General features: G+C 41.6%; 1 protein-coding gene across 2 annotated transcripts in view; it reads left to right on the top strand.

Moving 5' to 3' along the window:
- LOC120563773 (pleckstrin homology domain-containing family A member 7-like) overlaps window positions 1–16,688 on the top strand; it is a 155,569-nt gene that overhangs the window by 15,797 nt on the left and 123,084 nt on the right. The window contains exon 1 of one of the 2 annotated variants that reach the window (XM_039808178.1): window positions 7,761–8,332. The exons of the other annotated variant lie outside the window; for it this stretch is intronic. Within the exon in view, the coding sequence (XP_039664112.1) occupies window positions 8,181–8,332 (152 nt within the window). The 5' untranslated portion in view covers window positions 7,761–8,180. Of the gene's footprint in view, window positions 1–7,760; window positions 8,333–16,688 lie in introns of those variants that run through there. 2 annotated transcript variants of the gene reach the window in all.

Raw genomic sequence — 16,688 nt, 5'->3', positions numbered from 1 at the left:
AGCTGTTTTCATCTCATTATGGAGGGTTATGTCAATGACTTTTCTTCTCAGGCACAATTAATTTCTTTACTGATTAGCTGCTATTTGTCAGCTTAGTGCTGCAAGTGGTGTGGTACTTAAAGTCTTGTCTGGTTAGTTAGTCTGTGTCTCAGCTTATTTGTGGATAACGTAGATTGCAGATAGTTTAATCTTTGTCGAAGTGTAAATGTGCAGCTACAGTATGAAAGCATTAGAGGACCTGAATCCTGTACATTCTCTGCACTTCTTAGGAGCCGTGAGCATTTCTTCTGACTTTTAAATGATCCTCTGCACACACTGACATTCACATGAAGGAATGTTTGTCCGAACTATGCACCTCTGAGTAGCTGATTATTCCTCACTCTTATTCTGTGTTCTTCTAATCCTCTTCAAACTGATGTGTTATTTTTGGAGACATCTCTCCCTCTTTTCTTTCTCTCCTCATGCTGTTATAGATGCAAAGATTACTCTTTGGGGTCATTGTGTGTGTGTGTGTGTGTGTGTGTGTGTGTGTGTGTGTGTGTGTGTGTGTGTGTGTGTGTGTGTGTGTGTGTGTGTGTGTGTGTGTGTGTGTGTGTGTGTGTGTGTGTGTGTGTGTGCGCGCAATACAACCTTTTGAGGTTAGTCTGAAAATGGATTTCTTGAATATTTAACCTTGCCCCGATGCTGCAGTATCAATTTACAGTCTCTCACGGAGTACAACACAGATCTGTCATGCTGATATGTGTTTTATCATGATGCTCCGTGGGAATATAAAGCAATCAGAAGCGTAGACAAAAGGGGAGGCCAGACTGCACGTCAAAAAATTGCAGCTTGTGTGCTCTATGCTTTTTTTTTTTTTTATGAACAACTAAATGAACAAAGGAACTAGACAAATAGCCACTTGCATCCAAAACGCAGGTGGAATTTAGATTCGTCATTAAAGGTACAATATGTAACATTTCTGCTTTAAAATGTCTAAAAACGACCATACCTATGTTATATATTTTTATGAGTTGTGTTCTTACACTATCCCAAATGTTTCCACCAAATGTCAAACCCAGAGAAATCTGTTATTTTATTTTCAGACACGGCACGTTTCCTTTAGTCGCCCGTCAGTGGCGTCATATAACCTTTTACCCTCCAGTTACTCTAACTTCCGTCAGAACCAGAACACTGGCACCAAGATGATACGTTCAGGAGTAATTGTAAATCATACAATGTCACAGAAAAAAAATACTTGTAACCATAATACTGCTTTTTTTGCCATACAGCATCATTTTGTGATTAATTACATCCCACTTTTTATCACAGTAATACAAAAGAGACCTTATCTATTTTGTAAGTTCAATATCGATACCAGCTTAACGTTACTACAATGTGCTAACGTTGATGCTAATGCTTTGTGGGTAACATTATGAGGTTACAACATCGTTCAACACGCTAATAGTTATTTTTAGTATGACTGTTTCGACCACAGCTAACGGGACTGAGCTAACCCACGAATAACTTCACTAGTAACGTTAACGTTAGCTGTATAGATAGACGATTAATCTAATGCTAATTTAGCCAGCTAGCACACTCCGGTCTGTCTGCCTCACTCCCCCGGCGCAGAGAGACTCAGTCGGGATGACAGCTGACAACAGCCCCGGGACATATAGCTAGCTAGTTACCGTTAGCCCCCAGTCAGCTATCAGCCAGCTACTTTCATTAGAGCAACCACGACCAGAACTTATCTCCAGTGCCTGGTGCTTACGACGCTAACGGCAGTTTTTCTTTAAACGTCGGGAAACAGACTATATCAGACCCAGCACCGAGTCACAACAGTGGCCATCCATAGCGGTAGCTACATGTCCGTAGCGCTACCGGTGTATGTGCCGAAAATCTCCTCCCTGCCGAATTTGTCCCCCCTTCGCGTTTAGCTGTCTTAACGGTTAGCTAAATTAGTACCAAAACGAAAAGTTAAGATTACTGAAAAGTGAAAGGGAGATAATTCCGGGCAGCTGGGAGATGTTCTGCTGCTGCACAACAGGCATCGAACGTCCTGGCTCGCTGTCGCGGATATTTCCCCGGCAATCCCCACCCACACCCGTCTCTCAGCCTCGTTTAGTAGCTAGCTAGCGTTACAACAAACCCCGTCCACCCCGATGTTGAAACCATCCAAAAGGTGACATTGATATGTGAAATATTTTGTGTTTTAGCTGCTGGCTACTGTTAGCTTGCTGGCTCACTAGCTAACTGGTCAGCTACAAATAAAAATCTAATCAAGAAAAACGTAATTATGTTGGGGAAACTGCAGCTATTTTATTACAATAAAATGAATAAACGTTACTAAACGTAACGTGAATAAACTTGAATGGGTAAAGTCGTCCGTGAACTGATGCATTCTAACCGGCAGCGAAGGTGTTTAACACTAAAAACTCCCATAATTCCACGCAACTTCACAACGTCATCAAAAGTCCAGTTTTACCGTCCATTGTTTTGGTTGAGAGACCCCTAGCGGCAGAAAGTTACATATTGTACGTTTAAGTAACAAAACAATCGGGTCAGTAGGAAGTCAACATCCTATCACATCAGATATTATTGATGATGTTTTTATTCCAGAACTCATGCACCTGTTTATACTCCCAGACCATGTGCAGGAAAGTTCCAGTTTGACAGAACATGCAATAGGGAGTAGGAATGACTTTAGAGACGTATCTCTTCTGAGGACTCCAAAATGTCCTGTGACATATGTTGAAGTGGATCTGCTGGTGATTTGGGTTCTTGGAGCAATGGGAAATGTTGTCTCAAACTGTCTCCCAATTAATTGCATTCCCCTCAGGGCTCAGCTCTCGCTCCCATTTCCTTGCTATTGGGAGATCTCTTATGGATACTTTGCAACAATTTAGCATAGATCTTGGACGCTAATCCCCTCACAGGAAAATCAACAAACCATTTAATGACTGGGTGCACCTCAAGACTTAGGGGTGTGACAAGACACTCGCTCACGAGACAAGACGAGACACGAGATTGGGGTCATGAGAGCGAGACGCGATTTTAACACTAATTTAAAGAAAACTTCAGTTAAGAAATATGACTGGGAAAAATAGTCTTTACTCAGAGAACCAAGGTTACAAGCTAGGGGTGTGACGAGACGCTTACTCCACGAGACGAAACACATCACGAGATTGGGTTCATGAAACGAGACGAGATTTCGTCGAGGTGAAAAGTTGTCCGTGAGGCGATGTGATGTCAGCGTGATGGAGCGTGGAATTACTATTGAAGATCCCCCTGCCACTTTTAAATCATTTGTGTGGCAACATTTTGGTTTTCCCGCGGAAATAATAACGCGCCAAAAGAGTGACAGACAAGACAAACACAATATGTAAACATTGTAAGAAAAAATGCCGTATACCGGCGGCTAACACGCGAGCACTATGCAAAAACATACAACAGCACCACACAGCTCTCTACTAACTACTGCACCCCGCGACTCGTAGTGCAGTAGTTCAGTAATCTGGCTTTTCTTACAATGTTTACATATCGTGTTCGTCTTGTCTGACACTCTTTCACTCTTTTCACCTCGACGAGAAATCTTGTCACGCGAGATCTCGCGAGATCTCGTAAAACGAGATCTCGTCACACCCTTATCAAGACTGTTTCCCCATGGCACTCCATAACATTTTAGGGCTGATCTTAAGCGCAGATACAAGAAGAAGGATGTCCTGGGGACCTCAAAACTAGCTCTGAGGTCTTCAAAACTCAACATACCTTTCTCATTGACTAACTGGTTTACAGTATAAATGTCTGTCACTCCACTGCTTACAAGCAAAGGGTTTGTTACCAGACATTAAGTGTGTATTGTGCCAAATTGGGGTGTTTAAATGCCACTTTTTGATGTAGCATAGTTGCTCCTCAATCTGTTTAAAGTTAGTCAGTGTGTTGGTGATAATAAGGCCATAGGCTGGCATACACTTTTTTGGACACACACCTGCAAAGGCCTGGTCTTGCAGTCTTAGACTTCCACTAAGGGCCGGGACACATATAGCCGACGGCCGACCGTTGACAGAAAACCCCGTCGATATGATCAGTCGCGTCCCCGAGGTCCAAAATACTGCCACAGAACAGACCAAAAAGACGAGAGGAGACGAGACGTAATACATCTCTATAACAGCAGGCGGCGCTAATCTGTAATGTTGCCCAAGAAATGAAAACCGGCAGCTGATTGGACGAATGCGTCACATGGGTTTGTTTTCTCTGGAAATTGAAAGCCAGACTGTCATGGCGGCCGTTGAGAATACGATCTCATATTGTACTAAAATAGTTCACTGAAACGTGTTTCTGAAAACATTTTAAGCGAGAAATAGGCCGTGCAGTTGCTGAATCTGTCTTCATTTCAGCTCAACAAAGGTCAGTTTAAAAGATTTTCATCAGATTTTGAGAGACTCTAGTCATCTCATTGCGCTCGTCATTTCCGGGTGAGTCCCGACTTCCCTGCCGCCGACCGAACATGTCAGGTCGGCCAAAATGAACTCCGACAGCCCCCCAGACGGACGACGGCACGGGACACACCGAACAGATTTGAGTCACTGACCTCGCCAGACTGTCCCACGGCCGATAATCTGCCTGATGTGTCCCGGCCTTAAGGTTTTGCTCTATTTCTCTCCATGGGACTGTAGATGAGGGGTCCATCTACACTCTGAGGGCCCGTAACTGAAAGGCTCTGTTGTACACTTTAAGGCTGGGGAGGGCCGAGCCTCCTGTGTTTGAGGTACGTTGCAGGGTAGAGTATTTTAGCCTAGGTTGTTTATTATTTCAAATATATTGCCGAATTAAGGTATCAAAGTTTCTTCCAGAAATTTATCGGTGGGGGTAAGGGGATAATTGTACTTAAGAAATTCACACGAGGAACTATGTTAATTTTAACAACAGCAATCCTGGAGCGTAGTGATGCCGGCAGCGCAGACCAATTTGCCAGATCCCTTTGAACACTACTTAATATAGTTTAACTTTTCTTGTTCTGAACACATTTGTCCTCCCTCATCATTTTCTTTATCATAATGTATAGTAGTGCAGAGTTCAAAATCTGAGTAGCTTCTCTCGTTTCAAACAAAAATAAAAAATTATAGACTACTTTAAATATTAGTGAAATTTCCGTGACAAATTGTTCTTTGTTTAAATGTCACTCCTGCACGTCCATACAAAGAGATGTAGGTTTGTGTGCACGACAACATTTCTCTTGATAGAATGGGAACAGCTGCAATTGATTTCCTGCACGTGGAGGGAGAAAGCAGAGTTATGCATGTTATTTACTTTTTTTTTTTTTTTTTTACATTTCGGAGAACATTGACCACTGCTTCCTGTATGGGCACTCTAAATCTTTTATTTAAAGTGCTCATATTATGCTTTTGGGCTTTTTCCCTTTACTTTATTGTTATATATCTTTTTTGTGCATGTTATAGGTTTACAAAGTGAAAAAGCCCAAAGTCCACCCCAAAGGGACTTACCATCTCCAGAAGAAAACACCAACACCAACTGTTCACCAACTGCTCCAAACAGCTCTATTGTAGTCTAGCCTTTACTTCTGTGGCGAATGTGCGTCACTTTGTAACACACATTACAATGTTCGCCTAGCTGCTAGCATGGCAAGCCCTCATACTCTGCTTCTGACTGGCTGGTAGTGCTGACCTAGGTACTGCGCATGTGCGACTCCCAAAAAAGATGGAACAGAAGTGAGATGCCTCACTCTGTAGCTAAAACAGAGACCTGGACACACAGGGTGAAAAGAGGAGCATGTAACCATGTAAACCCATTCTGATGTAACTTATTAAATTATGAACCTGAAAATGAGCATAATATGACCACTTTAAAATTGAAAACAGGATTGTGACAGGACAGTGTTTACAAAAAGCCAACTTATTATTGTGCTCATGAGCACGAAGCACAGATTTCAACCAGGAGAGACTTCCTTGCAATTATGAACATATTTATTGTACAGACAAACAAGTCTCTGGAGATTGGACTCCATCGAAACCAAATGTCATAAAGGGTTAAGGAAACCCAAACATATCCCCCGATGGAGTCCAGACACTGGTGGTGATGAAGGAGCAGAGGAACCATCGACAGCCAAGCGCAGACGATACCCGAGTCCGAGGGCGTGACCACCGGTGGTAGAAGGGGAGGAGGCGGGACACACTCTATTTCCTGAAACGACAACTGCCAACTGCGGAAGAGAGAGCAGATTTAAAGCAGGATGTCATGCTGTGATAGGCTCGTGACAAATGGCCGACTCTGATTTGTTTAACTAACCACGACACCGCTGGATCTGATTACTACTGACAAGTGACGTACCATGAAACAGCTTATCATTATGAGCGATGGAAAAGGTATATGAAGTCTTCCTTTAAGAATTTACGCTGAGCTTCATATCTGGAGAGATGAAAGGATCAAGCTTTTTTTTTTATATAGGTTAACCCCCCCCCCCCATCTATTACACCTGCCCTAATGCCTGTTTTGTTGCTATGGTTACACCTGCCTCAACACCGACAGCATACAATCTGTTTTGTATTTTTTTAAATCCTGATTTTTTTTTTTTTTTTTTTTTTTTTTTTTTTTGGGGTGTGGGGGGGTTTTTTGGGGGGGGGGGGGGGGGGGGGGGGGGGGGGGGGGGGGGGGGGGGGGGGGGGGGGGGGGGGGGGGGGGGGGGGGGGGGCGGGGGCGGCGGGGGGGGGAGCGCCGGCGGGGGGGGGGGGGGGGGCGCGGGGGGGGGGGGGGCGGGGGGCCCCCCCAGACTCTCTTAACACCATATTTTTTGTTTTTTTTTTTTGTTGTTTTGGAAGGTTTTTTTTTTAATTTTCCTGCTAATGTAGTTTAATGGGAGTCCAAAAGATATTGATTAGAAGTCAACACATTGGCATCAACACGTCACTCTGTATATGTCAGAGTGGTGCAACACCAACTTTATTCTCAAGAGGAATATGATATAAAACATGATATGTTTTATATCTATGGATGAGGGGACTACATGCACACACTAGGTGACGACGCTTGTTACACTTAACGCCTCTTTTGCTTCTGGAGTGTCGACATCACACACTGGGGCACCATTATTTCGGGGTGGTTTGTTTAAGTCTAAAAAGCTGGTGAATCTTCTTTACGGCAGTATTGCGGAATCTCTGTGTTAAAGAGGCAGCCATGATCATTTAAAGACATTGCTGAATCAAACATCCTTATTGAGAAACAGAGGATCAAAAACTTGCAAAGTAGCTGTTTTAATTTTAGATGTATACAGTGGTATACCAGATCACAATATTCCTTGTTTATCAGGTGGTATGGCAGCACATTATGGGCTTTTTAAAACAATAACCTACAGAAAAATGTGTAAAATGTCAAGCCTCCAAATGGAACCATGCTTGCTGCACTTGTTGAATTTCTCTACATGACAAGCCCACACATCTCTACAGCGTAGGACCTGCCCGTCTCGCTCTCCTTTACATGATTGTTGTCTGTGGACCAAAGGAAAAGCTTGGGATCGGAAAGTGCGGAGGGGGTCCATCTGTGTTCAACACTGAGCAAAGGAGGACCGACACAAAGGGGGGATTGAAGGGAAGAGAAACAACAAGATGGTTGATACAATGTTGTGGCTCTTAAAGTCTGGCTGGTTGTGGGAGACAGTAACACTTCTGTCAGTGTAAGGAGGAGGGCGAGGCTGCCAGGGACAGGCGACTAAAACATTAGCAATGCAGCTTGGAGAGAGAGAGAGACAGAGAGACCGAGAGAGAGAGAGATCATGTGAGGAACACTGGGGAGGTCGGAGACGCAGAGGACAAGGGAAGAAGTTGTGACACTGGTTGGGACAGTGTCAAGCAATGGACTGAGAGGAGAGCATGAAGAGAAAAGTTGAAACGTCTGAAACGGTGAAAGAGAGAGCCTCAATGTCTTTATCGATCTGCTTTGCTCTGGTCCTTTTCCAGTGACTCTTTATTGAGATTCTCCTTAATGTAAAGTTTGACAGGGAAGAGAAAACAGCGGTGGGAGAGACAGCAGTGGAAAGTCGGGGGACACTGTAGTAGAATGTCCTTCACAAGAGATGAACATCTGGGGAAAAGGAGCTAAATCAGGAGTTCCCAGCAACTACAAGTGAGGTTTCAGAGAGATAAAGTCTCTAATCATCCAGCGAAAAGGTCCTTTGTTGTGAGAGGATGGGTACCTGCTGCAGCCGCGACCCCACACGGGAGGCTGGTCACACACTGGTTCCCATCAAACGTCACACGTCCTGGCCGGCGACGGCCAAGGTGGTCACTAACCTTGATGATCATGAATTCTCCACATGGGATCTGACATGTGACGCAAGGTAAGCCTGCCATAAATTACTACAGTAGTAGTAGTCAAAGGTTTGAACATACTTTCCCAATCACTTAAATGAGAAAGTGTGTCCAAACTTGGGACTAGGGTTGGGTTCCGAAACCCAGTGTTAGTATGGCGCCGGTGCCTAAACGACCGGTATCTACCAGACCAATTAGCATCGCGGATTTCGGTGCCACTGAAATGCCTGCCCTTCTCTATGATGCTCTGAAACGGACGTCACAGGCAACAGATGCATTGCTGTTTGTGATGCTAGTTAACACTAAACTTGACAGCAGGTAACGTTAGCCTACCGGTAGCTAGTAGCTGGATTAAACCCGGTTAAAATGCTGACCGCTAACGTTAAACGGTGTAAAGCTTAACTGTATTTCACTGTAGTGGATTCCAACGCCGGGACGTAACAGTGTGCAGCTGCCGTTGTCGGAAAACCAACACAGACGGTGTGTTCACTTGAAACTGGTAGCCTAGGCCTCATGGTGCATTCAAAGTTATTGTAAAATACCCTTTTCCCATGTGGTGGTTCTTTTTGTCATTTAACAGTAATTTTCTGGTGATATAGGTCATTGTTTTAAGTTATTGTTTACATTATTAATAAATTGACTGTCGTTTTGGGCTCTTCTTAGCACCGGCACCGTTTTTAAAAGTATCGCTTTAGCACTGGAATCGGAAAAACCCCAAACAATACCCAACCCTACTTGTGACTGGTACTGTACGTTTTAACACGGCTGAGCATTGACCGCTGTGGAGGCGTGGTGTTGATTTATTCCTATGCAGAGATTCTTTATGGTAGCGGGAGTTTTCTGTCCTGCGTCTGAGGAGCATGAAGTGGATCACAGCTTGTTAGCTTCTTTGTTTCCGTGAATAACACAGCTCCCTTCGGTACAGTACGTTGCCCTGTGGGCACGTCATAAAACAAGTGTGTGTGTGGCGTAGTTTGTCAGCTTTATGGGATTGTAATGGGACATCAGAGACATAAAAGTAGACACACACTGTGTAAGTTGTGGGTGTGTCTGTTGGTGAGCGTTTTGTGGCTTCAAGTGTACACAACTGAGCACACACAGTTTTTACTGTAAACACACACACACACACACACACACACACACACACACACACACACACACACACACACACACACACACACACACACACACCGATCCCCAGCTTTACAAGAGCTATATGACAGCTTTACTGGCACGCTCAGCACTTTCCTCAGCCTCACTCAGCTGGTCACACCATAAAGAAGGTGGATTGCCTCCAGCTCTGGGACAAGGCAAGGTTGAGGAAACAGGGGTGACAGTGGAGAACGTATTGTACTAGACATTATAGACCGTTACTACATTAATCTCCCATTCTCTTGCAGACACAGTTGTGACTTTATTCTTGAGTCCGGACATGACCTGTCATCAGATTGGCACATACCCAAAGTATGTGCTACAGTTTTCATGCTTGGATGTTTAAACAGAAGCTTTTCTTAAAAGTAGATGCTGTTTGCTCTACAATGTAAGAAATACATATGGGCCAGATGGAATCTTAAAAACTTAATATCCCATGTGCCCCCCAAAACAATTTGAATTTCAAAACACGTGTGAGGATTTGCATCAAACCCAAGTACCACTATTTTACATTTGAGGAGCTGAACATGGTAAATATGTGGGCTATGCTGAGAAGCTAAATATGCTAGCCAACTTGATGACCCAACTCAAGTGTAAGGTTTATTTATTTTTGATTTAAAGACATTGGCTGGAAATGAAAGTGTAGTAGAGAGCTACTGCAAAGCAGCAAAACATGTTTTCTTTTTTTTAAAGATATGAAAGGTAGATTCATGTATATTATCTCTAAGAAAAACATAGTCTGGAGTGGATGGTGGGTCATTATTCAAATAATCTCGCATTGCCAGATCTCCACAGTGCTGTGTCAGCGATGGAGTATGGTCTGGCTACACCAAAATTTTGTGGCTTGTTCGTATTTCTTTAAACGGATCACAACCGTCCAAACAGTTAAAATTTGATGTCCTGTTAATCCATCCGTCCATCCACCCCGACCACTGACTTCCTCCTTTGTTCCCGTCATAATTACTACGGCCGCAAGAGGGCTTTGTCACTTAAATGTAAACATAGGTTGTTTTGTAGTCCCAAATTGTAGTCTCCAAGCCTAAGGCAAGATCATCAGAGGTTTTTAGCAAAGCTCCCTTCAGAGCCACGAGCCACAGAAGACTATTATGATTACGATTATGCAACAGTTTTCACAGGCTGAGAGGTTTTCCCTGTGACAAGTTGACTTTTTTTTATTGTAAAATTTGTGAAATAGATATTGAAATACTATATGATGCAAACATTATTTGACAACACCACAAAATACTGCCTCAAACATCACAGAATTGCATTATTTTTTTACACCGTCCATACAAATTGAACATTATAAACTTTATACACTTTACTGAGTGTTCTTGTAGGGCTGTGTGTTGTATTGTAAAGTGTCCCTGTTGTTTTATCCAGCCTCTGTATATTTTTGAAACTGTAGTACCCTAAAATGCAGAAAGACACAAAAGAGAGGCATTGGCCGGGTGATGCAACAATACTCAATTATTGCTGTAATTTTATAATGTATAAACACACACAAACCCAGTTTACATTGTAGACGTTAAGCTAACAGACCTAGCCACAGAAACTCGTTCAGAATCCCCTTGATAGTATAGGATTAACGCTTAAAAAAATGTCCGTATATATGCCTGGTATTGCTCTTATGCTCTCTGATGTCATTGTGAAAATGTGTAAAAGCAGAAATATTGGGGTAAATCAGCAGCTCTGAGTGTATTATAAGACAGACACCGCAGAACAAGATGGTTTCATGTTTGAAGCTGAAAGCACTTTGTTCTCTTTGCGTTTCTGTCTGCACCGGTGGTGGGAGTAGCTCTCTGGAGCCATCTAATTCTGTCAGCTTTAGTGTCTGTCATGGGTGGGGGGCTGTTGCTTTTGTATCTGGAGATGTAGTCAATTATTCAGGAGGAGGATTTAGCTACTTAATGCTCTCTTGATGTGACACCGTTGATAACCGAAAAAAATCAAAATGGGAAAGACTTGCCATTTGATTTCTCACATTCCCTCACCCTTGGTGCCTTCTTGTAAATCGTATTGACTCACCCACGGTAAAAGTATTGATTTAATCATGACAGAAATGGGAAACGGTTGTCACTATGTCTCCCTGAAGGGTTTAACCTGGTTAGATGTCAGATTGTATTAACAATGTCCCTACTGTGTTCTGTCTCGTAAATGGTAAATTCCTGTGGAAGATCAAAACTTCAATGGCTCAGTCTCTTAATTTCTCGAAAGGCGAACTCATTTTTACTAGACATTTCATAAAAAAACATGTTAATATATTAAAAGATAAGACTTTCTAAATGTAAATTTAAACAGAAAAAAAAGAAATAACAGAGATGACTGAACAGAGAAAAAAAAGAGTGCAGGGATGGGTAATGGTCCAAATACTTCAGACTGAGTTAAAAGTAATGAAGAAGTAATGAGGGTGACCAAGTATTTTGTCCTCTAGTTTGTTCCAGCTTTGTGTTTCATAAGTAAATGCTGCTTCTTGATGAAGCAGGCTTGAGAAGAGGCATATGCAGATAACCTGAGATAAATATACAGGTATATCTTTCTTTTTTTAAATAACTTTTGTTTGTATAGCATTTTCAATTGAACAAACAAGTGTAGAACAAAAACATGAGGGCTAGAACAAGGTCAGCTAACATCAGAGACACATACACAAGTACAGTAACAAGAATATTTCGCACACAATGGATGCCAACGTAGAGTCCGTTTTTTTGTCTTTGTTAGGACCTTTGACAGATTGGTATAGTAGTTCAACTGACTGACCTGCCATGAATCCACTGATTCCTCTTTGATATATATTTTAAGATCATAGTTTTAGGAAGAAAAACAAATCTCAATATTACAGAACCAGTTTACCATTTTATTTAATACAATAAGAAATAAAATACTTTTTCGGAGTGCTGCCATTAGGGATGCAATGAACTAACTTTTTCTTCTCCAGCACAGATTCTGTTTGAGGTATCTGCTGACACTAAGTACCAATTATTTTCCCTGAAATTGAAAATCTCACTGTGTAGAATCCAATCGAGTAATTTGTATGTAAAGTAACGGTAAACTATAAGAATAAACTGAATTTATACAGCACTTTTTTAAAACAAAGTTACAAAGTGTTATTACATGGTTGAAACAGGATTAAAAAACAAATCCTGGATGCCAATGAGGCAAATACAATGAAGACAATTAAAAATAATACAAAAATAAAATGGAATACCAGCTAGCTGTAAACTGAGAAAGTTTGTGACCAAGTCGAGCCCAAGATTTCAATATTCTTTCAGTATAGACAAAGAGTGGTGGGTTTTTGTTGGTGCCATCTGCAACACCCAGTGCATTTAATCCATGTATGCAGCTCAAAATAGTCTGCCAAGCCACTGGGACACGTTCAGTCACACGTTCAGTCAGTGTTTTTGCCTGACAGACTGTCTACTCATTGGCCAGCCTGTTTGGTATTCAGGTAGTGAATTGGCTGTTTGGTTGTCACCAACCAGTGTGTTTGACTGAATCAGGTTAGCAAAAAGCAGTCCATTTGTTAAAGGACTGCCTTTGTCCAATCCCCTGGGGTATTAAAATGATAAACCACACACTGTGGCAGGAGCCAGATAGAAAGAAAATGCTCCTGTTTTTTCCCCAACTCTGTTTTGTGGATAGTTTTACACCTCAGGAATCAAAAGAAAGTTTTCATGTTGCATGTTAACATTCCTGAACATATCAAAGCAGTTCTTGTTAGTACTAGTCTATATCGACGATGTTTCATTTAGGGGATAGTTCCTGTTCCGCTGGAGGTTCCGCCGGATGTCACTCACGTTCTGCTTTCTTTGTGTTGGCATTCTAAACTCTAGTCAAGTCGGAAACATCCTCCGAGCTAGAACCGACAATAAAATTATATTTATCTCATCACACTCTCAACAGCCAATTTTATTCCAGAGTTCACCTCCCTACGTGCACGTTCCACCAAAAAAAGTTCCTTTCCGAGGCTATTTTGCAGGTGCACCGTTGCTGCGCCCGGCGCTTAACGCCGCCCAAGACAATTGTGATTGGTTCAAAGGAATGCCAATAAATTAGAGCACATTTTTCTCCTCTCCAGGAATGTTGTATGGACTAGCCAGACCTTCCTCAGCAGTGCTGTGGAGATAGGTCTGGCAATGTGAGACTAACTTGTTAGTAACCTCTGAGTTATACTGTACAGTATATAGTATTGCTAGTATAGTATAGTATTGCTGTAAGCTTTTAAGGTGACATAATGAAGTGCACAATGTCGGGCAGCAAGTAATGGCTATTTTCATTATTGCCTAAACTGCAGATTTCAGATAAAAAATGTCAAAAATTGGTGAAGCGTTAAAGGTGACCTATTGTTTTATCTGATGAACCCAAAGATACTTAGTTTACAATTACATAAAACAGAAGAAAGCAGCAAATCTCACATACCAGCAAATGGTTTCAACTGTAGTACAATGTTCCTGCTCCTCTATTCACCAACATACAATGATACAAAATCTAGTTCACCCTGTTTATCATTTAACATTCTTTATGAGATATGCACACCCCACCCCCAGATTTTGGACAAATGGAGCCATTGGTGAATTGCACATACTAAAGCAGGGTTGTATCTAAGGTAGATTGTTGTTTAACTACACTAATGAGTCATCAGTTCTCCTATTGAGGATATATAAGGTATTTTAAGGACTGCAGTGGTGCCACCTTCACACATGTATTTTGGTATTGAGTCTAGACATAATAAGTCTGCCTAACTGGTTGTTATATATGCAAATCATGATTATAGATGCAAATTGTTGATGCAGCTGTTGTGTTTTGTGAACAAATGTTTATTAGCATTTCATTGCACACAATGTTGCACATACAATTAAATCACATCTAAATCTAAATGAAGTAAAACGAGAACAAAGTTGATTTTTAGATGCAAAGGGTAATGCTTGCAGTAGGGCTGTCCCGAACACCATGTTTTTGTGCTTCGAAGCTTCAGTTCTAATCAACAGCGAATATTTGAAGCTTCGGTGGTGGAGGCTTTTAAAGAATAATGATGCAGATGCATTACAATGATTCTTGGCAAAATCTGTGTAACATATGCTATATTTTATATATATTTGGTTCTTTGAATACAGCTACAAGCTGAATAAATTTTCTCATGATGTATTGCGTGTTAAATGTATGCATCTGTCCCAGTCCTTGAAATTTCATAGAAAGCACAGGTGTCTTTTTATATGCTCTTGTTCTTTTGGCGACTGTTGGAGACATTTAAAGCAATGAACCAAGCCTTCTCGACTCAGCAGTTCTGCTCTTTCAATTTACCTGTCATTAAAAGTCAACTATTGACCTTCACTGTATGACCATGTGACATTTCCAAACAATGGGAAGGCGATGACAGAAAGATGAGCATGTGGAGAATTTCCCTTTTTTGTCCTCAAAGGAAAAGGCTGACCCTGAATGCCCTTAAAAACACTCCTACTATTTGTTCAGGCGTCACTCTCCCTGCCCTCCCTTACAGTAGTGCCTCATTGCAACTGGCACCACCTAAAAACAGGCTCATTATAGCACACACTCAATGGTGGTATAAAAATGAGACCACTTATCAAAAACTAAAAGCTAAGCCACAGGCAAAATATTTGATACCTCTGAATGTGCTGTCCACTTTTATTATTTTTATTTAGAGTTATTTTGTAATGCGCCTGTTCCGTAAATTTGATCTATTTGCAGGGTGTCTGCGGGGTTTTAAAAAGTATTAAAAGGTAGTAAATCAAATTAGTAAAAATTAAGGCCATTAAAAGGTATTAAAGGGTATCAATCGCCATTTTACGAGGTATTCATTTTTTTTATTTTTGCAAACTATGAGTTGTCCATTTGTTTTATTATGTCTATTTAAGTTGATCTTGTAAAGTTTGTGTGATATTATATCCTATCCCGCATTGGGTGATAGCCTATGATCCTGAAGTCAACATCAAACATTTCGCAGGAATGTGGACGAAACATTTTGTGCGCTGAACTGGATGACTAGTGGCTGCTGAACGTCAAGCTCCTTAACACCTCTGACAGCTAGGATACCTAGACAGACATGGGCAAATGCAAATTTTCCGATACATGGCTAGGGGGCCCGGCGTTTAAAGACTGGCTCAGGCCTGTAGAGGGGAAAGACCGGCAGGCTTACCGTTCAGTTTGTAAAAAAAACATCAGTATAACTTGGAAGGGGGTTAACGCTTTTCGTCGCATATGCAATGTACAAGCCATAAATCTGGAATACACGGAGAACGGTTATCGATCTCCAGTTTGTGTGCTGCTGCTACCGTTAGACCTACACCACCGCAAACCAGTCCCACCGTCCAAACCAACGTTTTATAAATCTCAAACTCCGTTTGGTTAGAAACGTGTTGCCGTATAAACCTGAAACTCAATGGCGTGTTGGTTTTAAAAAATATTGAGAAGGCATTAAAAATGTTTTTCTGTATATACCCTGATTTGTCTCTCTGCGTGCTTAGTGTTTTAATCTCAATCGTCTTGTTTTATGATTCAACTGATGACACCCTTATATATCTGTATATGACACGTTTTCGCACTTAAGTGAAAACAGTAAAGCGCAACCTTGAAATTCACTTTGTGTCACAACCGCCAATGATGGACCGACAGTGAGCTCTTCATCTGTTCCTGGCAGTATCTGTCGGGCCATTCACTATCAAGGCCCTTTGAAGGCTAACTGAAAAGGGTCACTTTTGGGTGGGGAGGTTGAGCTGCCTCATTCCTCAGTCACAGTCAAGCAGCAAGGGACTGATCATTTCCATTTCAATCAGAATCCAAGGGAATCTAGTTCAGAGACCAGAATAGAAGATATGATGAAATACCTCCTAGTATTAGTTCAGATGCAAAGCTAATGGGTTGCAATTTATATCAATTTGATATGCTCTTATCTACAGCAGTTCAAATACACTGTAGGGCATGATTTTTAGATTCCACTGCAAGTCAATAAGCCATATGAGTCAATAAGCATTGCGAGAGCTAATCAGTCTTCATTTTTGTTTACTTTTCTCTACGGGCCTACAGAGACAATATTCAGTATGCAATTGTTGGTAATATTGAAAGGAGCAGCGGCAGTGTTAATAGTTTGGGAAGCCTGATTTGAATTCCTTTTTCCTATTAAGGAGGGAACTTTCATATTCCAGTTATTAGCTGACACTCATAGACAGCGCACCAAAGAATAGTGCAATAGAATAAGATTAACTTCAGTTTAATATAATT

Source organism: Perca fluviatilis, chromosome 8 (assembly GCF_010015445.1).
Source record: "Perca fluviatilis chromosome 8, GENO_Pfluv_1.0, whole genome shotgun sequence".
Lineage (NCBI taxonomy): Eukaryota > Metazoa > Chordata > Actinopteri > Perciformes > Percidae > Perca > Perca fluviatilis.
This window is presented reverse-complemented; position numbering and strand designations above follow the sequence as displayed.